The sequence below is a fragment of the Rutilus rutilus genome (assembly GCF_951802725.1).
Source record: "Rutilus rutilus genome assembly, chromosome: 17".
Lineage (NCBI taxonomy): Eukaryota > Metazoa > Chordata > Actinopteri > Cypriniformes > Leuciscidae > Rutilus > Rutilus rutilus.
The window spans coordinates 19,729,158-19,756,366 of record NC_140230.1 but is presented as its reverse complement, the minus strand read 5'-3'; the positions used below and the strand labels follow the sequence as shown (position 1 = coordinate 19,756,366).

The following is a 27,209-nucleotide window of genomic DNA, read 5'->3' as shown; positions in this document are numbered from 1 at the left end:
ACATACTTGAGCGAGTCTAATCAACCCAAACATCAAGGCATGTTCATGGAGCTGGCGCAGGTCTTTTGGGAGCGATATGTGGACTGTGTGCTCGCTCGCGCGCACGGACTGGGCAGAAGGGCCAGTGCGTCCAGGCAAGAGATCATCAAAGTGCTAACTAATCATTCAGAAGGGATGAAAATCTAGTCACTTTACTTTGTTTAAATTTGAATGTCTGTCAAAATGTATAGATTTAATGTATTTTATTCCTTTGTGACTCATCAAACTTAAGCTAAATTAGCTTGGTAAATGTCGCTAATTCTGATGCAACGGTGTCAGAATGACTTTTGAATGACAGAAAAATATTTTTAAGAACGTGTTGTCTACTCTACCTGCCCATGTACAATATGTCTACCACCTTAGACGTGTAATTCATAAGTTCAATTCACAAATAAATTCACAAACATGTAAGACAAAAATGCATAATTGAAAAGGCAGCTGTTACATTTATTGTGATATGGGAGCTGTACAATAATAGGCCTATTGATTTTTTAGGATGCACACAACCCATACACACAACCCATTTGCTTGGATGTCTACAGTCAATTTTTCATACCTAAGGCAACAGCAAAATGTCCCTTGATTTCAGTTAGTCATCAGTATAACACTATCTGGCAGATCCCATGCAGTGCCACAACAGTCTCAGACAATAAACATAATTTGTGTTTATTGTCTGAGACTGTTGTGGCACCGCATGGGATCAGCCTGATGACTACACAGTCAATCATAAATCAACATCTAGGTACCAGTTGCTCAATTACAGTCAACAATACTTTTTTAAAGTGTAAGTGTAGACCATGTAAAAGCTGATTGCATGCTTGAAGTTGATTGAAAAGTGTGAGAAGGTCATGTTCTTTCCTGCTTACAGATTCATGTTTAGTAGCCTATCATGCAGTACAGGTTTCTGGCAAGGTTTTTATAGTTGACTAAAACTAAAACCATAAAAAAAAAACTAAAAAAAAACATTTTCTCTAGGCTACTTAATTAACGACTTAATGTTAACTGAAATAAAATATTATATAGCCTATTTATTAATATTACTAAACCATTACTAAAACAATATAGGCTATCATGGCTTGCCATTAACACCAGACAACTCGCCAAATTTGGTTGGTTGAATTTTATATACAAAAAGGCATCAGAAATAATAAACTAAGTGCAATGTATATTGTCAAAAGTATAGATTCTTCTATCAATACTGAAATATCTGAAACGCTTCCAAAACTCATTTTCCGCAGAATAGATACACGACACCAGCTGCGCTTTCTCGCTCTCTCTCATCTCAACAGCGAGTTGACACACAAACCCGCCTCCCCTCACTCATTCTTTTCATTAATATTGATGAATTTTGTTGGTGTTGCAGGGGTTGAAACAAAACTTTGTTGTATTATTTTCATGCTATCACTGTGAAGCTGCTTTGATACAATATGTATTGTAAAAAGCACTTTATAAATAAAGGTGACTTGACTTGAATTTCGATGTGGGATTGCGCATAATTTTACTCATTCCGCAGATTTTGTGCTCAGACCCAAAGTGCTCACCTTAGTACTTAGTGTGATAAAATCGCCTTAGTACTTAATTGAGTTCTTTTTCGCAGCTTATTGCACTTAAACAGTCAAATACACACAAAATAATGTCAAAATCCAGGTCTTGGCGAGTATTCACATGAACACAGTCAGTTATGTTTTAAGTGAAGGTAAAAGTAAAGGTTTTAAAGTGACAGCAGCCTAATATAGTTGCTGGCAAATTATGAGATAATTTTATGAGAAATAGTTTTTCCCCATGGTATCGATGTCAAAATTGTGGTCAGTGAAAATGTTGAGTGGCTGGTAACTTTGGAAAACCACTAGCCACAGTGGCTGGTAAGCAAAAAAAGTTAATGTCAAGCCCTGCTGAAAGTTAATGTCAAGCCCTGCTGTATATAAATAAATTAATGCAAAATATTAATACAAAAACAAAATAGTTGGCTATATCAATGGCTATGTCCTGTCAGTTATACCTACGGAAATAAACTAATAAATGAAAATAACTAATAGATGACTGAAATATTTTTTCCGGTTCCCTTTATAAAAAAGACAACAAAATAATGCATGCAAATTTTACAGTCCATGGATGATGACACTCGTAGCGGAAGCCTACTTTAGTGAGTCTGTTTTTCACCATATTGTTTTAACTAAGGCTATTGACTCATGATATTATGTATCGATATTATGTCTGGATCCAGACAGTCTAATATGAGTAATGAGGAGGAACACCGTTTTGGTTGGTGTTCGCGAAAGGGTTGAGCCTTACTGATTAGGCCTGTGAGGTTACATAATATAGACAAATGTAAATTAGTTTAGGAAACACTTAGGCCAACATGAACTTACGCCATCAGTGTCATCAGTGACGCGTTCTGCTGTGGTCGCCTATACGATCCCCAACTGTCCTGTAACCTCTTACAAGATAGTTTCATCGAAGCAGTAACGCACTTCCTAGCCGACCTAAATTAATAAGCAGCTTTGTTACGTATGAGAATCATAATGACTGAAGCAACATTTGACCCAAACTAGAAAAGCGCTCTAACGAGGGCACTAAAACCACGCAATGTTGACGTAGGCCTACGGTAATTCTTTAATTTTATTCAAATAGCCCAAATTTCGTTTTAGAATTAAAACCACCAATACTCACACATTTACTGAGATAAAACGCAAAAAGGATATTGAATAAAAAAAAAATAAAAAAATAAAAAAAACCCTTTTCTTTATTTTTTTTTACATGGGCTGCAAATATGACGCGCGCATCGAGTAATGATCGATTGAGATTCCTCCCGTTTAACGGGAAAAAGTACTGTTATTTCACTGATGCCATGTGCGCGAGGCAGACTCCGCGTATCTGGGCTCGCTCTACATGCCTGCCGGTGCGGCACGAGGAGCAGATTATACTGGATGGTGACTGACGCCTGGCTGCTTTTCCGTGCTGCAACTCTGGAGTAACACACTTCAGCGACGTGCTATGTCTTTTTTAAATATTGTTCACTATCATCATACGTCTTAGTTATCAGGCGCTTTCCCAGAAAATAGTCAGCAGCATCTGCATCTTTAGGAAATCATTCGTCCATGTCATCCGGTGACTTGGCTTGGAACCTCCCACTAGGGATACGGACTATTTATACCGCGTGCAGCATCCCGAGCCTTCTAGAGATACGCGAATCCAAAAAAACCAAAGATTCTGAAGATTGTTCGCTTGGAGGTAAGAAAATCACAATAGAAACGTATTTATTACCATTCCGAACAGTAGTCTGCGACTGAAATGTGACCTTAATTATGCAGAATAATATCAAACATCATAATTCGCTTCTGATGTTGTGACAGGCATTTTAGTCGTAGACCCGCTGCTTAAAGTTACAGTCAGTGTAATTTTATCTCTAGCTGAAATTAAGTTTCTTCAACGAAATATTAAAACAGCTCCCATTCCTGTGCCGTTACGTGCTCTAAAGGAAGGTGTTTGGTACTCAGAATGATAAAAAACGTTCCTGTTAAAAAAAAAAAAAATGATATGCTACATAGCCTCTGTTTTTGTCTTCATGAAGACAAAAACAGAGGCTATGTAGCATATCATTTTTTTTTTAACAGGAACGTTATTTATAATGTACTTATTTAGAGAAAGTAACATGTAAACATTGTCACTCCATTAGTTAATATCTGAAATGATTGTTGTCCGAACTGTTAAAACTGTTCTAAATGAAATTGTTTTATTGCCTAATTTGCCAGTCTTTTCAGTGTGCATCTACTATTTTAGGGGCGTATAAACTTATACACAACAGCATACACACGTGCTTTCACAGACACGTGCACGCATGTATACATACAATACTCACACACAATTCAGATTCCAGTCTAAGCTTTAAACTCACTGATAGCCTGTCTAGATGGCACACACAGACATGACACTAGCTGTACAACTTTCTTAACACTTTTAATGTACTTTCAGTTATAAGATGCTTATTAAGAATAGTGTGTCCTGCCATGTCTGATGTTTTGGTTTCCCATCATATGATACCAGATACCAGGTCTTAAGAATTTAAACAACTTGAATATGGAGATTTGAACATCTAATGTCAATGAAAAAAGAACTGTTTGTTCACAAAACAGCAGCATACAATTCTATTGACTTTACTTATTATCAACAGTTTAATGCAGCTGGCACATTCAAAATTGGTATTGGCTTGGCACTGGCTTTGTTAAATATATAGGCTAAGGGATTTATAACTGAAAATAAATAAATAAAAAATACTCCAAAAGATCAGAACATGAGCACAGCTATAGTAAACATTTGGTTTTCTGCATGAGCGGTCAATTATGGTGTTTTTCTTTCCTGGACAGCACTCATTATTCAGAAATATTTGACATCTGAATTCTTTGATTGACCTGTCAGAATCAAGTATTCTAGAGAGAGCAGTGCAGTGCAATACATGTTATGAGGATTGAATCTTTTTTGAAAACAGAGACAAAGGAGTGTGAAAAAAACAAGGGGCTGGTCAGCCCATGTGAGTACCCCTTGTGAATGTGGTCAGGAGACTGTTAAATGGGGCAGTGGGGTGGAAATGCCAGTTCCAAACCCTGCCAATGCTTCCCTCCGCCCTTTACACACCCTGTCCCGCCATTCTCACACCCGGTTATGCCTGGAATCCCACGCACTCTCTCTGAAAAGAGTAAACAACCAGGGTCAAAGAAAAAGGTTGTGACGGGTGGCTGCGATGTGCCGACTGTCAGCATGCCAAGCCCACTTTTTTGAAAAACATAAACGTGGGCAGCATGGATTACAGGCCAAATTGAGGTGTAATCAGGTGTAAACACTGCCTCACTCTGTGAAACTGATTATGATTTGCTTTTGTCAGGAAGCAGTGGCAGTGCTAATGCTAGCATTAGCTCAGCAGGGTAGAGTGTTTGAGCAAGGCCATCTTTGCGTACATAGTTGGTGACATTTTTGTTATTAGAACCTTTTGCATGTAAGATATGACAAGAGGGGAGACATTGCTGTAAATTTGGTTCTATGGTTAAAAAAACTTTCATACATTTTAAGCTCTCATGTGGAAAAGAAATAGCTTGTAAATCCAAGTAAATATGCAACACATCAAAATAGACTTGTGTACACTCTAAAATTGCATCAGCAATCACTCTAAAGCTTAAAACAAAAACAACAATAGACAGGATAAAAGATTTAGAATAGAATTTACAGGCTATCACAAGTTGGTTACCATGTATTTGTTGTGCATTAGGCTAATCAATTTCAGATATTCAGTGCGAGTAATAATATGCAAACATCACAACACCATAAGGTAATATTTTAAAGTTGAATGGTTTCTATACAAAGGCTGTTTTAGCAAATATCCACATATATGGCATTACTGTAACATTCTAAGATGTTGCAGCCAGGATTCATTTGATGTTGATTGACAGATGTCTTTTTTTGTGTTTATCAGTGCCAGCTCTAATTCTGGCTACCACTATGCCTCTGCTGGAAGAAAGTTCCGTGCCGAGGGACTGTACTCGAACTGTGCCAGTAGTCATCATTGGTGAGTCATCAAGGAGCAAACATTATCAGATTCATCAATAATGAAAGACGGGTGTTTACAGCATCAACCAATAGTGATGGCTCTTAGTTAGTATGGATGTAAAGAAATATTTAATAATAATATTATATATTTAAAGAATAAAAGATGCACACAAATATAACATTTCATAGTTACCTTCTCTCCCGTCTCCCCTTCACAGGTAATGGCCCTTCCGGCATATGCTTGTCATACCTTCTGAATGGGTATACTCCTTATTTAGATCCCATGGCTGTGCACCCAAGCCCCATCCTCTTTCGTAAACTACAGGAAGCCAAGCATCTTCCCATCACTGAACAGGTAAAAAAAATGAGTGATGAAACAGGTTGTGTAGTTTAACTTAGAAAATTGTGAACAATGTAAACAATCAAAAATGTTAGTCAACTGTGCAATAAACCTATTGCCCGGTATGTCTTTCTGTAGGATTTGGAGTATCTTTGCGAAGGTTTAGAGGGGCGTTCAGGAAACCCTGTGGCAGTGCTCTTAGACACACTCCTCCATCCAAATGCAGATTTGGGCTTTGAGTTCCCCTCTGTACTGCAGTGGAGGCTGGAAAAGAAACATCACATTCCTCATCTGGTCTTGGGCAAAGCTACACCTGGCGGTGCATGGCACGTGAGTGATCCTTTTGTAATAGTAGGGTTTATGCTTTTCACTTACCACTGCCTGAGCTGAAAAAAATTATTAATTGAAAAAATAACCTTCCCTAACTATTAGGTTAGCTTTGAGAGTTTTCAGAGTTTTGTCATGCTAGTTACCCAATACGTCTTACATAATGTGAAGAAAACCTGGACAGATATTTTTGTCTAAATGTCCTTCATTGACAAACTTTGTCCTTCTGGTCTCCTAGGCAATGGAAGGTTCGATGCTGACCATTAGTCTTGGTATATGGATGGAGTTACCAGGAGTCAACTACAGAGATTTGACTCCGGGCAAACGGAAGTATGCACTATGGAGGAGAACTGCATACATGATTAAGGCAGCTTCCATTAGTACAGGGATATCAAGTCCCACTCCTGGAGAACCACCTTACTGCAAAGTTTAGTTACAACCCTAATTAAACACACCTGAACCAGCTTGTCAAGGTCTTCATTATTACTAGAAATTTCCAGGCAGGTATGTTGGAACAGGTTGAAGGTGGGCCTCCAGGAGCAGGATTGGACATCTCTGCATAAGTATTTCTCAAGGATATCAAGAAGATATTATGGGTCTTATCAAACAGAAATATGGCCTAATTTTTTTTATGTTTTAGTAGGTTCTGAGATTGATGGGTTCCTTTGTATATCTGTGTGATTTTCTCACAGGGTGGTGTCCAATGATCGAGCCACTCCAGATGAGATCTCCTCCTACTACAAAAATTATGTCAAGCTCATGGGTCTCCAGAAGAACTTTGTGGACAATACCTATGTCACCTCTGTTCAAAAACTTCACCGCAGTCAGGAAAACAGTATTGGGAATGAAAAGGACACTGTGAATGGTCAATTGAATGGTGTGAAAAATGGGTTTGATTATTGCAATAAGAACAGCACAGAGAACGGTCAGAATGGAGTGGTAAATGGGTTTAGTAATGAGTTACAAACTGGAATGGAGAATAGCATTAGAAGGGGAGAGATTGGGGAGGAAGATGAAGATAAAAGAGGCAAAGAAGGAATGAAAGAGACTACTGGGGTGTCCCAAGGGCTTTCACAGGGACTCTGGGAGGTCAGGGGCTACCAACAGTTCCAAGGTGACACTCATGTCCCTTTTAGCTTATTTGCCGAGAATGTTGTCTTAGCAACAGGGGCATCTGACTCTCCAGCTCGATTGGGAGTAGAGGGGGAGGATCTCCCTTATGTGTTTCACAGTGTGCGTGACCTTGGGGTGGCTGTCAGCTGTCACGGCAAACTGGGCTCTTCCTCTGACCCTGTGCTGGTAGTGGGGGCGGGGCTAAGCGCAGCCGACGCAGTGCTGTGTGCCCTGAACCATAGGGTCTCTGTGTTGCATGCATTCCGAAAGCGCACTGATGACCCAGGTCTCATCTTTAAACAGTTGCCAAAGACGCTTTACCCTGAATATCACAGGGTCTACCACATGATGTGTTCCCAAATGTACCCAGCATCCCCTGTTGCCAATCCAACAGATCCTAGTCCATCTTTGTTTCCTGACTACACCAGCTTCCCTGAGCACTGTGTGCTCTCCTTCCAGCCCGACATGCACTGTGTGATGAAGGGATCCAATGGTGTCCTTAGAGTCTTCAAAGTCTCAATGGTGCTAGTTCTGATCGGGACCTATCCCAACTTGTTTTTCTTGAAGGACCAAGGGCAGTACCTTGGCTTGGATCCCAGTAGGCCAATCTCCTGCAGACAGAATCCTGTCGACATAAACCCTTACACCTTTGAGTGCAATGCTGAGCCTGGGCTCTTTGCCATGGGACCCCTTGTTGGTGACAACTTTGTACGCTTCTTGAAGGGTGGCGCTCTTGGCATTGCTAGCTGTTTGCTCAAGAGACTGAAACAGAGGATGAAGAAAAACAGGAAATTGATCGCCGATGAAGGAGGGTGTGGAGGACGGGGAAGAGAAGGAAGTGGAGGCGGAGGAAGAGGATTTGTCTAAGGCTCCAAGAGAAGGTGTTTCATGACAGTAGTCATCTTGGGATACATCTCATCTTTGTATGTATGCAGTGAATACTAATGAAACTTCAACTTTCCTTCCACTTCTAAAATAAAGTACATTTATAAAAATGAGCAGAAGCTAGGAGAAACTACTCTCTTCCCAATGGAGTCTCATGTGGACTCTTACAAAAGCATTTTTTTGGGGGGGTTTTTGGTCAGAAATACAGTAATGTGCCAATATGTCAGTGTCATTTAAAGTCTAGATGGAGTACGCTTTACCTCTTGTTGCTGTCAGTTGCCTTGTTATTTGTAATTAGTAATCTGTAATTGTTAATCTGCTTTTAGTAATCTGCCCTAACATTACATCACAGATCATGATCTCTCATTTAATGATCGAAGTGCCTAAAGGGCTGTTCACACTGACAGCGATTTGTAGCGGCAAAGCAACTGAACATCATTCATAGTTGGCGTCACAAGCTACAGACTGTTGCTGTTGAGAAGTGACAAGGTTGAGCAGAGCAAAGAGAAGCAGCCTGAGTTGGATATAGAGGCAGAGTAGGAATTCCTACTAGACACCAAAGGCTCAGAGACTCAGCGATCTTCGGTGATTTATTTGCTGTCAGTGTGAATGCAGCATATGAGACAAGGAGGAGTCTACAGCAACAGAGCCACAAGTTGATCTGGACAAGTTTGGTATTCAGAAGGATTACTGCTAAAAGAAAACAAAACTAGGAGGCCATATTGTAAGACCTGGACTATGTGTATCTTTTCTATCAGACAAGATCCAAACCAACTTTACTCTTTTAACAAGTGCCAAACCTACAGTACATTGTAATTTATAGTAACCATGGTCTGTCTCAGTCCCTAAGGTATTTTATAAGTAAAATAGTTAAATAAGGATTTTCTGATCAGAGAATTCAGGTTAATCCAATGTGAGATGTTTTAGAGATTTGCAACTGGTTTTGACCCCTCAATAAGGTATTTCACAGTACTGAATACTGGTGAAATGTTTTATTTCATACTTATCTATAGTGCCAAATAAAATGTTATATTGCTTTGAAATAACTTCTAAAGCATTACGTTTTCACCTCAGCCATTCATACTGTAAGTTTAGATTGCTGAGGGTATCCTTGTGTGGAGTGACAGTTTAGACCACAGATTTCATCAAAAGACATGAAGGTACACTTGAAGGAATCAAAAGCATAAGACAAATCTGAGCTGTAAGAAATAAAGTAATTTAATTCAGTGCAGAATGATTGAAGCTTCTTCACAAGGAGGGTAAATACAACTGCTCAATTTTGTAAAACTTCAACATTTATTACATATACGTTTTGTACACAGTATTTTTATTATAGACAAATAAATCTCTAATAAAAATGGAAATGTGTTTTGCTTGGCAATTTTATCACAGATATTTACCACATTATGAACATCATTATCTTTTCTTTGCAGGTTTAGGGTTGTACCTGAGAGAAAAAGAGAAAAACAAAACAGATTCAACACAAAAGCAAGTAACTTACACAGTGCAACCATCATTCCCACAAAGGCTTTTAACATTCCTGCCCAACGGTGACAATTAGTAACTGATGTCTAAATGATTGAATAACTGAGCAAATTGATATAAACTGGTATGCAGTAAAAATTAGACATTATTTAAAAGTCATCAAACCAGACATCCCCTTCCATAAAACATGTCTGGGACACTTCATTAGCCTGGGGGTGGGAGCTGGAGCAGATGTTTGAAAAACAGAGGTGCTGTTTTCTTTTCATTCTTTTTATTTTCTGTGTGATGTTCCCACCCCATGCATGACTGCCTGAGTAGATTCAGAGATCAAACAATTGTGTTGGACACAACCACACAGCCGTGACTGTGTATATTTGAGGGCGCGAGTGTGGGTTTTTCTGCTTTGTCAGGAGAAATGGCACCACTTAAAAGTGCCCCGTTAGCCAGGTTCAGTCTCCAGGCAACAATTCTGTGCCTGACAAGGCCTAACCCTTCTTTCTCCAAGAAGATGCGAGCCTAAAGGCTCAACCAAAGAAGCATACTTTGAAAGGCTTGCGCACGGAGCGGAACGCAGAAAATGATGTATACCCGGGCCTTAAGACACAAGATGGTGGCGACGTTTCAGTTGTATGAGGACAAAGTCTTTGCTAATATCTGAAAGTAAAGTTATGCCAATTATTTGCATTCTCTATATATATATATATGATATGAGTGAATCTACTAAAGAAATAATCTCAAGACACTGACCACTAACTGAAATCATCACTGTATTTTCCGTCCTAATCACTTAGTGTTTAATCAGCAAGAGCTTGTTAGAAATATCAATGGGTCATCACAGCCCAGCGTGACCTCAACTGTGAACAATGACTTAAAAGCAGTTGGGAAATCATTGACGTCATACTTTCCAAGCGTGCTCTGCGAAAATGAAGGATCTGCTAAAAGGAGAAAACACCCCCTTCAAGAACTCATGCGTGATGCTGTGACACTGGTGGATCAGACCTGGTAGCTTATCAGCAGCCAGAACACACAGTTGATGAGTTCATGAATTCAGTTCATAAAAAGGGTGCATGACTTCACGAAAGAAACTTGCTGCGGTTGAGTGAAGTTTTTCAAAGGTATGTCAAAGCTGTAGAAGTCTACCGCCAAATATCCGAGAGCCTGTCTGACAGAGGATTCAAAGAGGGGCACAATACTGGGAATCGGATCCAATACCTCTGTTCTGCCGGCCTGCCTCAGTGCGTAACACTATCCCGTCGCTTAAACCAGTCTCAGCCAGTCCACCCCAGGCTAAGCCCATAGTGTGCCAACACAAAGGTTGTTGTCTCATTGTGAGCCTTGATATCTGGGGTCAGAGGTCAGTGTCTTGTTGAATGTAGTGTTAGTTTAGGCAGGTGGCGATTGTCTGCATGAGGGTGAGAAATGGACTGGGATCAGACAATCTCAGTCAGGGTTCAAAAGAGCACTAAAATTGCTCACGTCCCACTTGACGTCACTCACTTGATTCTGTCTGTTTGATCTATGCCCCTCCCCATATCCATTTTTTATGCCCTACTGTCTGCACAAGCACATAGACCGCATACCTGAACAAATCATCTCCCAAAATCTCCTCCCGTTCATTCTGTTTTTCCTCCTAAAAGAGAGAGAATATGTCAGGGTTTGGCAACCACTAGTAAGGTGAATGTATTTAAATTAGATGAAGTCCCTAATCAAGAAACTACATTTTGAGGTAGTCCTTCCTCTAATTCACACAGCCTGTGTCATTTAGAAGCTAGTAATGCTCCTGTAAACTGCTTTCTGTATACTGTCATTCACTGTATAAATTAACGAATGCATACTAATTAAAACATGACAAAATACACATCAGTTGAAAGCAAAAAAAAACGTATGACCATTTATATCTACTAGCGACTGTGATTTTGTGTCGTTTGTGCATTTAACAGGTTAAGTCTGTTTCACATCCATTGCACTGCGCGATTGTGTGAATGGATGACAGCTCAGTTTGTTGTGCTATTGTTGCTTTTAGTTTTCAGAAGTTCAAGTTACTGCTATCAGTGTTGATGTTTAACTCGGTATCCAGGGTCCTTAACATTCCACACACAAATCACAGAGATAGTTATGTGCAAACTACAACATTAGGGGAAAAGATCACATAAATACAGTGGGGTTCAGTAAGGAAATCTGGTATTCAGAAGTTAATCTTATTCATGTTTAATCTTGTTACAAAAAAAAAAAAAAAAAAAATCCTATTTTAAAATGCAGCTTATTCCTGTGATGGCATTAGTGTCACATGATCCTTATCCTTAATATTTTTAAAGCAGGTCATATTTTTGTGGAAACTGAGATACATTTTTCAATGCTTTGATGAATAGACAGTTCAAAAGAACATCATTTATTTAATGTAAAAGTCTTTACTGTCACTTTTGATCAACTGCATCAAATGCATTAATTTATTAATAAAAGGGTATGGCACAGTGATTAACAAGGAAAATTAAAATGTAATTTCATGACAAAAGGCTTTCGCACCCTGGCAGTCATCTGTATAAAATAGCATTTGATATGGTATGATATAAGAATAAAGCTTTGCACAAGAGGCACTTTGGGAGAAAAAACAATGATGCCTACTACTGTTTCAATGCAAGCAAAAATAAGCAATAACATAAATATAATACAGTCTAAGTATAACCCCCATTTCCCATGGTTTGTTGCCACTCATTTCCTTGTTCCTGTGTTCTCTCACCTCTGTTGCCTGTCTAAGCCATTCCTCCAGTTCAGAGTTCTTGCTGCGATTGTGAGCCACCAGATCCGAGCCTCCGATAATGTTGGGCAGCCCATTAAATCCAGGGACATTTGCCTAAACATGCACACACAGAAGCCATTTAAATTGTCATATACACAGATAACCAAACACTGTGATACTTTGCCATAATATTACAGAAGCGTGCACGAGACATTCGCTCAGACCTTGCGGAACCTTTTGACATTTTTGTCATTGGGGTCACGGGTCTGTAGTGGGCCAGGTCTTGATCTGGAAGAGGAGGTGCTCACAGTCAGGGACTTAAACTGAACCTGTAGGAGACTCCTGGGCAGCGCAGCGTCATTCTCAGATCCAGTTTTGGAGGTTGAGGCCTTCAGATCAACAGAGATTTTATTACACCAACATGTTACAAGACACTCTGAGGGAAAACAGGGTGAACATTGTGATCATGACCTTTGTGAAACCCTGAAAAGATATTATTAGGTAGCATAGGTCAAACCGACGCACAACTAATGTCTGTATTTAAACCTCCCACCTGCATTTCCTGATTGGCTACAGTCTCACTGTGCTGAGAAATGCCATTTTGAGTCCTTGAATTCTGAAAGAAAGAATAAAAACATGGGACTAGCTGTTCTGTAGATAAAAACAGAAATTATATTTATAAGAAACAAATGATGGCTGTCTCCGTACCACAACAAAAGACACTTCCTCCTTTTTGACCTCTTCAAGTTCTGGTCTTTTCCCCTTGTTTGCTGACCTATGTGCTGCCAGATCTGGCGTTTGATTGGGTGACCTCTTTGACTGCCTCTCAGAGCCCTGATTTGTTGCACCTGGGCCAGGTCTGTCCAACTGCAAGCTCTGAATGTTGTTCCTTGTGCCATTTCTGCTTTTGGACTCAGTGCCCTCTTGCTGATTGGGCAATTGTGGGTTATTGATTGTGCTGTTCGGTCCTGACTCAAGACGTTGTTTTTTATTAGCTGCAGCACACAGAGGCAGATCCATGTCGTCGGACATTATGGATTCAAGCTCTTCAAGTGACATTTCTAAATCCGCATCTGCTTCAGGTTCCTCCGAGCCTGATGGGACGTCTAGCTCTGGTTCCTTCCTCTTTTTGCTTCCAGAGCTTTGACTGGACCCACACGCCTGACCCAGACTGGCACTGAACTCAGATCTTGACACTGAGCTCTGTTGGTTTTGGGCGGAAGAATTTTGCTTGATCTCGTCTTTTTTATCTTCACTGTCTTTTCTGAAGATTTTGATCTCTGACTGGACAGAACTGGCACAGTCTTCACGGGGCCTGCAACCATAAACAAAACATATTCATAAAATAGTTCAAACATCATGCAACCTTTCAAAATGAAAACACTATCACATGACCCTGTACACCTGGTTTTAATGTCCATCCTGGGTGATCTGATTATGAGTGGTCAGTTGAGACACATTAGCTGGTTGTACTTAAGGCCATGTGACTTCTTTTAATCACATTTATTAGACTACATGCAGCATTTTCTGTCTCATTACTTTACATATTGATAAAGCACAAACGTAAAAGTAAAAGAAAAATGAAACCATAAACCGAATAAATGAATTCAATTTCACTACAAACATCACTTATTCTAGGCAAGCAACTGTATTAACTTCATTTGCATGTCCTTCATATGTGTGTGCTTTTCAACATTGATACTAATAAGAAATATTTCTTGAGCATCATCAAATCGGCATATTAGAATGATTTCTGAAGGATCATGTGACTGAAGACTGAAGTAATGGCAGCTGAAAATCCAGCTTTGAATAGAAAACAGTTATTTTAAAATGTCTATGGCTACGTTCACACAGCAGGCACAAGTGGCACAAATCCAATTTTTTTACTCGCATGCGACTCGGATCAGTTTGAACAGCATAAACCACTTGGAATCCTTTCGATTCTGATTTGGGCCACTTCAATATGTGGATCCGATACAGGTCAGATGTTTTGCCATGTGACCTCAGTCTGAACAGTCATATCAGAATTCATGCGACATTTATGTTACTCTTGATCGACATTCGTCACAATTCTGAGCTGATGGACATCACTCCAAAGATTTTACATACCGGTAGTTCTTTGAAAATGGAAGACGGCAGCGAAGTTAGTCAGTGGAGGGACGGTGAGCTGTTATACTCGTAAGTAATATGGTGACAGCTCTATACAAGCAAAACTGCACAAAAAAACTACTGCCTTTCTCCTCATCCTCGTCCAAATTCGCTGGCTTCCGCGGCACATAACCTCATAAATGAATGCGTAAATGCTGACTTCAGTAACCTCCATGTTTACTTCCGTATGACAGCGTGCTGCGTGACGCCTTTGTTAATGTCCTTTTGGGTATGCGGGTCAGTCTGATATTAGCCATATTTAAAAGATAATGTGAACAGCCAAACAAAAAAATTGGATCTGAGCAAAAAAATCTGAATTGAGCATTAAGGCTTTCAGTGTGAATGTAGCTTTAGTGATGTGGTGTGGCATCAGACTTGCCTTTTCTTGCCGGCAGGCTGGAAGAAGTTTGTGAGGGCTGTCTGTTTCTGGGGGGACTGTTTTAGTGTGGTGCTGCTATTGCAAGGTGCTGTCATTTTCCCAGAACCTTCAAATTCAACTTGCCCCCTGCCTGAAGGAGCAGAACCTTTCTTCATCTTCTGCTCAGGCTCAACCATGCTGCAGCTCTCAGATGACCTCACCGTCTCACTGATGATGCGGGAAGTGGAAGTGGAAGGTTCCGGGCCGAGGGATGAGGATTTATTGGTTGCTGATAGTGTGGAGCCCTTCTTTGTGGGACGTGTCTTCTCAGGAGTCTCACCAACTGCACTCATTCCACTTGTAACCATCCTGAAAATATGAACACTGACTTACTTTACAAGACAGATTTATATTAACACTTCTTATTATTAGTATTTGCAAGTGCTGTACAACAGTGGGTTTTGAACTCTGGTCTGCAGACTGTGAATTGATTGGTTTATTTATAAAAAAAAATTTAAACAATTAAAAACCCAATAATTATAATTTATAAAAAGGACCAACACTGGATAGATGGAGTAATCAGCTCATAACAATGAATTAACAATGATTGTTTTCTTCACTTTAATTTGTGTTTTGTTGTCTCACTTCCAAAAGTTAAGTCATTTGCTTAAAGGGATGGTTTGGAGTAAAATCAACCTAGGGTCCTTTGCACCATGACATCGAGCCAAACACCCCCCCAGAAGCCTTTTTTCCCTTGGTTAAAGTTAAGAGCTTATTTCGAGATATCAGCCGAATGGCTTAGTTACATGCTTTTCTCAACTCAGTGAAGTGACGTCGGCGTCCGGGTTAGCAGTAGCATGAGCCGTCAGGCAAGTGTTATTTAAATAAACTCCTGATGTACTTACAAACTTTCCAATGCCTCGTTTTATGAGTACAGAACATATTTGTACTACTGTAGAAGTTTGGTACCATTCTGGACATTATTAGTGGGGTAATTTACGAGATACAAATTTGGAGCCAATAGTGCCTGCACTTAGCCATTCGGCTGATATCTCTAAAAAAGCTCTAACTTTAAAAATGTTCAACCAAGGGAAAAAAGGCTTCTGGGGGGGTGTTTGGCTCGATGTCATGGTGCAAAGGACCCTAGGTTGATTTTACTCCCAACCATCCCTTTAAAGCAGAAGTCTAGTTCATTTCAAAGCACAAAAAGGTTTGAACACCATTTAAAATGTTAGGTTATTGTTCTGAGGTTCAGGGGCCAGTTGCACCAGCAAAGTAAGTTACAGCTTAGTCTAGTTTTGACTTAAATGGACACTAAGTTACAACTTACAAACTACTAAATATTTTCACGTTGCACAATTGAAATGTAACTCAATGAATAAACAAAATGTTTACAGAAGCCTTCAACCAGGAGTAACAGTTGGAATAAAACAGCAGACTCATTTGCATCAATAAGCTCTTGTTTTACCCGAAAGTCTTGAATCCTTTAGACATACAGCATATGATAATGCTGACATTTACACACGTTTCTTTGTATCAGTATTTATTTATTGATCCTTATTCATTTTAAACACAGTTTCATGTTATTTATATACAAAGATATCAATTATGTTATTCATGATTAAATAGTATCATATTTTAATGAAAACTTATTTTACCGTTAGTTACGTGAGGCAAGACAAGAGAAGAAAGAATGAAGGATTAAGTGAAATTCATAGCCTTTAAACACAACTTCTGCTCACGTATTTGAAGGCTGCTGTTGGATCATTAAGGATAAACGTCATATTATGCAACTACCCATTACTTTACGGAGAGCTTACGACCAAATACTTACATTCTGCCTTAAGAAAAAATGGTGCAGCCAAATAAAGTACAGAGTTAGTTACAAATTAGCTAGTAGTTACTAAGCCTCTAGTGTGGACTTTACGTTCCAATTTAAGAAAGAACTTATGAATGGCTGGTGCAACCCTACCCAGATCTGGAGATGTTAGATGGTCCAATTTGCTTTATATTTCTATTCTTGAAGAAGACACAGGTATTCTGTATGATTCAGGGCACAGACTTCTACCTGCTCTGGTCCTGAGAGAGCTCAGTGTTGACCACATAGGCTGTGATATTCTGGGAAGGTGCCGCGAGAGCCGTCTCATCCACAGCAGTGTTCTGAGAAAGTGTTGCAGCAGCAATGACTGACTTCACTTTCACGGATTCTGTGAAGAAATGTTGAGAAATTGTTATTAATATGTCAGTTTGTGCATTAAGCCAATCCTTTTGGCCAACAGGAAGTCCACTTCTCAAATTCACTGCCATGAAAGGTCCATTACTCACACAATAAAAAAAAGTACAATCAATCATCATCATATTCAACATTATTCAGTCATACTGAAACATACTGAAAAAACACTAAGAAAGAGTAATGTTCTAAAACTAAAAATGTGTATGTAAGTGTATGTAAACCCACCAGATTGAATAGAAGAACAGGGATTGCAGTATGTTTGATTATTGACATGAATGGCAGCCAATCCGATCTCAGATTCTGTGATAAAGCGCAAGCCGTTTCTGTGTGAAGACAAAACATTAGAAAGAAACAAATATCAACAAATAATTTAGAGCTATCTGAGTAGAACTACAAAAATCAGTAAAGCAATAATATATATATATGCAAAATTACATATTTTTTATTATATAATTAATTTAAATGATGGAGCAGGAATGTGTGTTCTGGCACAACAAACACACAACAAATACATGCACAGTATACTATGGTTATAATAACAGGAAACTATATTTTTTTCTTTTTTGAAACAGTAGGTGGAACAGGTTTATCATATAACTCAATATACAGAATAATTGCTATAGACATTGTCTGAACTAATAACAGACAGCATAGACTGCGCATCAGCAAAAAATACACACACACCTGTTCAGAATCTGGGCCACAGAATCCACCCACTTCTTGGAGTTTGGAGTGATCACAGCCTGGGAGTTTCCCGATATCATGTCAACCACACAAGTGCTGCTCGACTCCAAGAGTGAAACGGGCAGAGAGCCCTCGTCCAAAAGCTGAAACACCCCACCTCCACAACTCACTGCCAGACTCAAACGCTTCATCTGAAAAGATACACAAAACATCAGTGACTACAACAATAAAAAACTGACTGTAATTCAGATGGGATTACAAGGATTTTCTAAATAGTTTTTAACCTAATTACAGCTATGTCCTGCAAGAGAGAAAATTCAACTGTAAATTAAAACTAAACTGATGTAATTGATGCCTGCTAGATATAAAAAAACAGGCCTTTTAATTTGTCCCACAACAACAAGAAATTGAACATTTGTATGCTTTAAACATTTATACATTAAAACATTTTTTGTACTAACAACATGATGTACTAAAATTAGTAAAATAAAACCTGAAAAAAATAACAAATAAATTGAAACTATACAGGAAATGGAATATAAATAAAAATAAAAATGAAAACCAGCACACAACTAAAACTAAAATGAAAACACTACTATATTTGTAAATAATATTATAACAACACTGTTCCAAATACTAAAACCTAAATTTGAACTCTTGGAAAAACTTTCTTTCTGGGTCTCCAGAGGTTAAAAACTTCTCCCTCAAAAAAGTGACCATGTGACCCCACTGCACTGCTGTATTTTCTATCAGCAGGTATTCGCTCACAAACGAACCTGCTGGCTACAGAGAATATACCAGCTGTTCGACATCACATGGTCTGCTCTTACTCTGAGCTAATCAGCACTCTTTTACACCTCCTGATTAATACAGAACAGCAGGGAGGAACTCCTATGTGACATGATCCAACTTTTTTCACTGTATATAACAGCCTAATGAATTCAGATTTTTCAGAGGGAAAAGATCAGAGATAAAGAATACATGAAATTGGCAAGAAAGATCAGAGTGCTTGTGACTGGCAATATTTTCCAGCATTACAGTATAATAGAGAAATGAGGTAGAAATGAAGGAGTCTTTTTGTAAGTTAACAAAATGAAGATGTATTAGGGTCTGGTAGTGGAAATACTTAAGACACACAGCTGTTGCCGTTTGTGGGTGGTCTGTGGAAGAAAAAAAAAACTTCTGCACAGACTTGGGTATAAAGGTAACATCTTTTTCTTATGTAGTAACTGGCCAAGTGAACTGATAAGAAACATGAAAGTGAGACAATATCACAATCCTTTGGCCTCATATTTAGTGAAATAGGCCGCATCCCAGTGTGATGCCAGCAGCCAAACCAGCATACAGTGGGGGAAATAATTATTTGATCGATCCCCTGCTGATGTTGTAAGTTCGCCCGCATACAAAGAAATGAAGGGTCTATAGATTAGAGACAGATTAGTCCTGTCACTTTAAAGGGGTGGCTGATTATGATTTCACTTTTCTAACTTTAATTAATGTGTAATGTTGCTGTTTGAGCATAAACAACATCTGCAAAGTTACGACGCTCAAAGTTCAAAGCAAAGGGAGATATTTTCTTTTAAAGGGATACTCCACTTTTTTCGGAAATATGCTCATTTTACAACTCCCCCAGAGTTAAACAGATGAGTTTTACCGTTTTAGAATCCATTCAGCTGAACTCCGGGTCTGACGGTACCACTTTTAGCATAGCTTAGCATAGATCATTGATTCAGACGAGTCCAGTAGCATTTCTTTCAAAATGACCAAAGAGTTTCAATATTTTTCCTATTTAAAACTTGACTCTTCTGTAGTTAAACCGAGTACTAAGATCGACGGAAAATGAAAAGTTGCGATTTTCTAAGCCTATATGGCTAGGAACTACTCTCATTCCGGCGTAATAATCAAGGCACTGTGCGGCCGTACCATGGGTGCAGCAGGTGTAGTGATATGACGCAGCGCCTAAAAATAGTCCCCAGCTCGGTAACTTCTTCCAACGTGACCGGGACTAAGTTTGTCTAACCTATTAGACCTATTTTCAGGCGCTGCGTCATATCATTACGCCTGCTGCACCCATGGTACGGCCGCACAGTTCCTTGATTATTACGCCGGAATGAGAGTAGTTCCTAGCCATATAGGCTTAGAAAATCGCAACTTTTCATTTTCCGTCGATCTTAGTACACGGTTTAACTACAGAAGAGTCAAGTTTTAAATAGGAAAAATATTGAAACTCTTTGGTCATTTTGAAAGAAATGCTACTGGACTCGTCTGAATCAATGATCTATGCTAAGCTATGCTAAAAGTGGTACCGTCAGACCCGGAGATCGGCTGAATGGATTCTAAAACGGTAAAACTCAACTGTTTAACTCTGGGGGAGTTGTAAAATGAGCATATTTCCGAAAAAAGTGGAGTATCCCTTTAAAGAAATTGCTTTTTTTAAGGACTACAACAAACGGCTGGTAGGAACTACACAACATTCCTCCCAGGTTAGTGACATCACTAACCCTAAAATTTACATAAACCCCACCCCCGGAACACGATTTATAGATTATCAAGACAGAATATGCTAATCAGATAACTACACATAAGCTACATAACTTCATCTACTAACCATTCAGAAATGTTGTCTACATGTTGTCACTTCTTCTTGAGTCTCTCCATCTTTCTGACTCTGGTTTGAACATAAAAGGCTAAAAGTTTTTGAAATTTTCAGTGCATGTGTGTGTGAGGTAATCAAAGCTGAGCTGTTGAAGCTCCACCCTCTGTGCTAGGAGCAGTAACTCATTTGCATTTAAAGGGACAGACACAAAAACGGTGCGTTTTTGCTCACCCTCAAAAAGTGACAACTTTAACATGCTATATAAAAATATCTGTGGGGTATTTTGAGCTAAAACTTCACATACACACATATATCTTGTGAAAAGGGCATTATACCACCCCTTTAAGAAAGTACTCCTAATGTCCTATGTCAGTGGACACCTGTCCACAGAATGTATTTTCCATTCCAACCTCTCCACCACCATGGGCAATACCAAAGAGCTGTCAAACGTCAGGGACCAGATTGTAGACCTGCACAAGGCTGGAATGGGTACAAGACCATCATCAAGAAGAGAGCTTGGAGAGAAGAAGACTTGATTATTCGGAAATGGAAGAAATACAAAATGAAAAATCAATCGCCTTCGGTCTGTAGCTCCATGCAAGATCTCGTCTCATGGGGTAAGGATGATCATGAGAAAGGTGAGGGATCAGCCCAGAACTACACGGGAGGAGCTTGTTAATGATCTCAAGGCAGTTGGGACCACAGTCACCAAGCAAACCATTGGTAACACACTACACCGCAATGGATTAAAATCCTGCAGCACCCGCAAGGTCCCTCTGCTCAAGAAGGCACATGTACAGGCCCGTCTGAAGTTTGCCAAAAAACATCTAATGATTCAGAGAAGGCTTAGAAGGAAGTTCTGTGGTCAGATGAGACCAAAATCTAACTCTTTGGCATCAACTCGCCGTGTTTGGAGGGAGAGAAATGTTGACTATGACCCCAAGAACACCATCCCTACAGTCAAGCACAGAGGTGGAAACATTATGCTCTGGGGCTGTTTCTCTGCTAAGGGTACAGGATGACTTCACTGTATTGAGGGGCTGATGGACGGGGCCATGTACTGTCAAATCTTGGACGAGAACCTCCTTCCTTCAGCCAGAACACTGAAGATGGGTCGTGGATGGCTCCAGGATGACAATGACCCAAAACATACCTCCAAGGCAACAAAGGAGTGGCTCAAGAAGAAGCACATTAAGGTCATGGAGTGGCCTAGCCAGTCTCTAGACCTTAATCCTACTGAAAATCTGTGGAGGGAGCCGAAAATTTGAGTTGCCAAGCGACAGCCAAGAAACCTTAAGGATTTGGAGAGTATCTATAAAGAGGAGTGAACCAAAATCCCTCCTGAGATGTGTGCAAACCTGGTGACCAACTACAAGAAACATCTTACCTCTGTGCTTGCCAACAAAGGTTTCTCCACAAGTACTAAGGCATGTTTTGCATGGGGATCAAATACTTATTTTACTCACTGAAATGCAAATCAATTTATAACCTTTACATAATGTGTTTTTTCTGGATTTTCTGGTTGATATTCTATCTCTATCCATTAAAATAACCCTACCATAAAAATGATAGACCCTTCATTTATTTGTAAGTGGGCGAACTTACAAAATCAGCAGGGGATCAAATAATTATTTCCCCCACTGTATATATCCTGCTTTTAACATATATAAAATATATAAAACTTTTAATGCATTCTGACCGTTCATTAACACGACAACAGCATTTTGGTGGCCTGAGATTGCAAACTTTGAAGTAGGTTTCAAAGCGATACGGTTATCATCTCCGTGTAAACTTCAAAAAAAAAAACATTTCTTTTGTATGTTAAAGTCTCTTATTCGCATTTAATCTCCAGTCATCAATGTCACATGATCCTTCAGAAATCATTCTAATAAGCTTATTTTGTGATCAGGATTTTTCAGGATTCTTTAAATAGAAGGTTCAAAGAACAGCATTTATTTGAAATGGAAATCTCATTTCTTTGCATCCTTGCTGAATAAAAGTTAGAATTTCTCTCCCTCCAAACAACCCTTTGAATACTAGTGTATAACAGTCATAATAATATAATGTTAATAGTTACAGTGATGGTATCATTTATAATATTAGTAGTAGTTAAACAATCCCTCTTGCCTGTTTAGAGTTAAAAAACAGAAAAGTTTTCCCCTTGAAGAGGCTCTTTCTCTCAGGTCGTGAACTCAGATCCACGTCCTCTTTAGCCAGGCTGGGCTCATCAATCGGAGGCCTAAATCTGATCAACACAAAACACAGCAACATCTGATCTATAATGTCTATTCAAAATATTGCGTCACAGCTATTTAAATGAAAAAGAACAAGCAACTGTGAGCGAGAGAGAAAATAAACATTCTGTACCTCTCAGCTTTAGGCAGTGGCAGTTTCTGCTGCACAGCCTTGCTAAACGCACTGAAGAATTCAGGCTTTACTATAGACCGACAGCACAGCAACGCACAGATCGTCTGCCAAAAGAGACATTGATTCAGTGAATGTTTAAGTTTACCAGGGAACTGAATAAACCCTCAAGGATTGAAAGTTATAGTAAATGCTTAAAAGTTATAGTTCACCCCAAAATGAAAATTCTGTAATCATTTACTCACCATCAGGTTGTTACAAATCTGTATAAATTTCTTCGTTTTGCTGAACACACGGGAAGATATTTTGAAGAAAGTTTGTAACAGGGGCACCATTGACTTCCATAGTAGGAAAAGAAGTCATTGGTGCCCCAGAACTGTTCAGTTTCCCACATTCTTCAAAATATCTTCTTTTGTGTTCAACAGACCGAAGAAATTTATACAGGTTTGGAACAACCTGAGGCTGAGTAAATGCGGTGAACTATCCCTTTAAGAGGTCAATGGCCTTCTTACCTTAATGGTGACCTTTACAGTGGGCATGACGAGATGCGTGCATTCAAGTGTCCAGGAGTTGACAACTCGCCCTCCTATAGAATGCACATCTTGAGAGAGGGAGGCTTTCCCTTCGTTATCCAGACACGAGGAACACACCACAATACACTCTTTCTCCAAACTGTGTGGGGAAACAGAGTGCTTATAATTGGCCTCATATTTTATACTGCTCGGCCAAATAGAGACATCTCACAATTCATTTTGAAGCTCGAAAGCTTCAATAGTCATTCATTATAGCAACAAGGAAGAAAAAGTGACCAGTCAATTGGTAATCCATTTGTAGTGCATTCAGAGATTCTCCAATTGTAGTGCACAGACGGAACACCATAGGCATTTGGAACACCATATGGGTCAATTTATTTATTTATTTTTTGGCTCAACAATTCCTTTACCACCCTATCAGCCACTACTAAAGCATCCTTATATACACAAAGGAATGCATAGTCACATACAAACCTGAACTTGCTCTGGAAGACACCAAATGTGATTTTGTCTCCTGTCTGCAGGGTCTTTGTGGAGCCAGTCTCAAGCTTCTCACCATTGATGAAAGTGCCATATTTAGAGCTGTCCTTCAGAGTGACTGCCTGCCAACAGTATAAAAACAAGAAAATAACCTGTCAGACTCAAGATTTACCTCAAACTACTGTCAACTAATCCATCTAAAATACAGCTGTAAGGGAAACGGGGCCCTCTAGGGCATGACACCTGCAAGCACGCATTTACAGAATGCAACGCCATCTCAAGTTAAACATGATGCACATTACTATCAAATCCGGAGCTGGCTTATTAAGGTATTTTTGGAGCAAAACAACTGCACACCTATGACGATTGGAATTTGAAGTTGTAGAGAATAGCCACACATATTTATCAATAAATTTAAAGTCACAGAGAAAAATCTTTTAGGAGTTTTGTTGGATTTTTTTCTTCTCCAACAAACACCTTCTTAAATTCTGCACTGCAGGTGCACAAATCCTATCCTTCAAATCACAATCACATACGATCCCATTTTTGCAACAGTTGCTGCAGTGAATATGGTGCAAAACACACACTCGTATCAAAAAATGTGAAGTCATAGAAAAATTTAGCACATCCACAAATTAATATGTGAATTCATGCAATGAGAGTTGCACACATAGAATATTTTGTCACAAATACATTGCTTTTCTTGGCAATTTTTCTAGCACAATCAAAAGTACATATCTACAAGTGTTTGCTTTTTACATTTTTATAATGTATTATTATTGTATTTAAATGTTGGTTGGAAAATATAATTTTTGTTAGTTTAAAAAAAGGTATTCAGCTGATTATTAAGAGGACAGCACTAAAGTTTGCTTATATTTTCAACACGGTTGGGTATTGTAATTCAATACCGCGGTACTATCATATACCTTAAAAGATGACAAGTGATCTATCAAAGCAGTATATTAATTAAAATGGACGTGAAATTTCATCTTTTTTTCATTTTAAAATGTTGTAAAATATAATTTATTGCATCCTGAACTTAAATAAGGACTCCACAACAAGAATGACTAACTGGATTCATTATAAGAATGACTAAGGGAAATAATGATGCACATGATTACTGTTCTGCTGAGTAATTAGCAAAATAACACACACACACAAAAAAAAAAAAAAAATAAGTAGTACATTAAAATTTGATTACTTTGTGAAAACTTTCCACAATGTTGCCTTTGAGGCAATCTCATTAAGCAACCTAAGATATGTATGGACAGACTAAGAAAGCCAAGGAAAAACAAAGCCAAGATGACTTTTGCATGTTTGAAGAAAAGTGCAAATAATGTTTTTGACAATATAAGTCAAAGGCAGTGCTATTCATATTCTGAGCACACCTCTCATTGTGGTTTGGTACATACTGTATAAGAATGACAGTAGGAGGTTCTACAGAAGCATTCATAGTATTAGTGGGCTTAAACATCTCTTCATTGAAGAAGCTCTTTGTTTTTTTAGTCAACATTATACAGCAGGGTTACTGACCTGCTCAGTGACAGTGAGGTTGGCATGCACACGGCTGATGGACTGATCATTGGACAGCAGAATCTCACAATTCTTACGGCCGACCACATACACCTGACCCGGGAGCAGAACGACACATTCCCCTTCAGAAACAGAAAGGAGAGAAGCAAATTAAGGCATCCCAAGCTATCCAGACAATAATTACTGGAAACATGGGGAATTTCTCGTTACATGACAAAATCTTTGTCTGTAAACAATAATAATAAAATTGTATCACATTTGTAACCACTAGGCTATTTACTTTTGAAGGGTCTAAAAGTGTTGTTTCACTATAGTTGTCCATTTGTGAAAGTGCAGACTGTCTTGATTTCATGTCAACATTTTTCATGGCAGTCACAAAGATGATGTCTGGTACACATAGGCTATCTGGTACATAAAATATTTCAGGGGTCTGTTATTGATGTATTATTAAGATTGCTCTGTCTAATATAAATCATAACCATAAAAAATATAAGTGGTGACATTTGTGACAACTGTGAAACCCAGAGCCACGTTTTGAATAAGTAACTGATAGATTCACAAAAAAAAAAAAAAAAAAAAAAAAAAATCCTACTTCTTATTGAGAAAATGATAAATTGTAACTCTACATTCTAGTCTACAAATCAGCAATCGTGAACAGCAATAAACCAAATACTCCCACTTACTTTACAAAAAAACTTTTTGCAGTTTGTTTTAATGGGACATCCAATGAGTAAAATACCCTTACCTTGTAGAATTAGATTAGTTAATTTGATGTTAGCATAATGGAAGTCTTGAGATTAATAACAGCCTTTTACACAATAATTATTATACACTCTGCCTCTCTCTGTCTATCCGTGACAGTATAACGTTAACGTTACAAGTCTTTAGAGGTCGTCTCATAAACAGGAAGACTTGTAATGTAAACGGCAACATATTACATAACCATTTTATTGCTTCAAAGGTTTGCAGTTGGTCTGGATTTTAAGTAACGTTACTGCCGTAGTACACTAACGTAAAACACCGAAAAACCGAGTCATTTTGCACATAAAACGTTACCTCCAGCTTCGGTTGTTTGCAGTTTCCACATTTCAATACTTGTCGCTTTCTAGAGAATCGATACTTCTATAAAAAATATACTTTAGCTGTAAAACTGAACTGTATGAACTGGCGCGCCACATTTACATCTTCATATGCGACGTTATCACTTTCCGTTTCAAAATAAAAGTCCTACAGCGCAAGTGATGGTTCATTTCAAGGTTTGGTTCATTTCAAAGAATCGGTTCTTTCGAACAGTTTGTTTCAAAGAACAGCGATTCTTCACGTCATGACGTAATTACACCATACGTGAACGTATCGTTCAGCCAAGGGTACCGATTTCTCTCTCCAAATTTCACCAAGAAGTTTTACTTGCTTGGAAATTGTGTTATGTGCACAATTTTTCTCCCCACAAAGAAATTCTGTGGAATAATGTGAACATTTTAATCCGAAACAAATCATTTTGTTTTGATGGATAAGTGGTATGATAGAGATAGAGCCAGGTATTGTTTTTGTTTTGGATTTATTTAAAAATGATGGCAGTATAGGCTACTGGAATATGAAGAATTCATTTCTTCATGAATTTTTCCTCTGCCTGCTAGAACTTTCAATTCTGTCATCAAAGCTTTGTCTCCAAGTTATGTGCATTTTTTTAAAACACACCTTTTCTTTAATGAGAGAAAAACAATTATGGCCAAACTTTTAGTTAGCCTTATTGATAAAAATGTAATAGTAAACTTATAAAGCTACTGTTACATTACACAGTTTACACATCCCCTCG

The 27,209-nt window shown here is 38.7% G+C and overlaps 2 protein-coding genes across 3 annotated transcripts; one reads left to right on the top strand and one right to left on the bottom strand.

Annotated features, from left to right (window-relative positions):
- Positions 1–2,928: 2,928 nt before the first annotated feature.
- Positions 2,929–8,224, top strand: osgin2 (oxidative stress induced growth inhibitor family member 2; the record flags this gene model as incomplete). Its single annotated transcript, XM_084384699.1, has 6 exons — positions 2,929–3,270; positions 5,504–5,596; positions 5,796–5,932; positions 6,056–6,247; positions 6,483–6,574; positions 6,937–8,224. Exons 1-6 carry the CDS (start codon positions 3,138–3,140, stop codon positions 8,222–8,224), a joined length of 1,935 nt encoding a protein of 644 aa, XP_084240825.1. The 5' UTR covers positions 2,929–3,137.
- Positions 8,225–9,442: 1,218 nt separating this feature from the next.
- On the bottom strand, positions 9,443–26,608 carry nbn (nibrin). 2 transcript variants are annotated; one of them, XM_084384697.1, is made up of 16 exons: positions 26,450–26,608; positions 25,394–25,515; positions 23,855–23,982; positions 23,360–23,519; positions 22,851–22,954; positions 22,611–22,728; positions 17,888–18,078; positions 17,429–17,526; positions 17,039–17,177; positions 14,992–15,339; positions 13,173–13,779; positions 13,018–13,080; positions 12,689–12,853; positions 12,465–12,578; positions 11,308–11,357; positions 9,443–9,689 (listed from the first exon to the last, which is right to left on the bottom strand). In XM_084384697.1, exons 1-16 carry the CDS (start codon positions 26,478–26,480, stop codon positions 9,659–9,661), a joined length of 2,469 nt encoding a protein of 822 aa, XP_084240823.1. In that variant the 5' UTR covers positions 26,481–26,608; the 3' UTR covers positions 9,443–9,658. The 2 variants fall into 2 exon arrangements, with proteins under 2 accessions (XP_084240823.1, XP_084240824.1); XM_084384698.1 differs by lacking the exon at positions 9,443–9,689 and adding an exon at positions 10,990–11,129.
- Between the last annotated feature and the right edge of the window lie 601 nt (positions 26,609–27,209).

Excerpts from the sequence above, each read along its gene's own strand:
- nbn (XM_084384697.1), bottom strand. The coding sequence starts at position 26,480 with ATGTGGAAACTGCAAACAACCGAAGCTGGAG. Across the intron at positions 13,081-13,172 it reads AGGAAGTGTCTTTTGTTGTG|AATTCAAGGACTCAAAATGG; the intron begins GTACGGAGACAG and ends TCTTTCTTTCAG. Across the intron at positions 12,579-12,688 it reads ATGTCAAAAGGTTCCGCAAG|GCAAATGTCCCTGGATTTAA; the intron begins GTCTGAGCGAAT and ends GTGCATGTTTAG.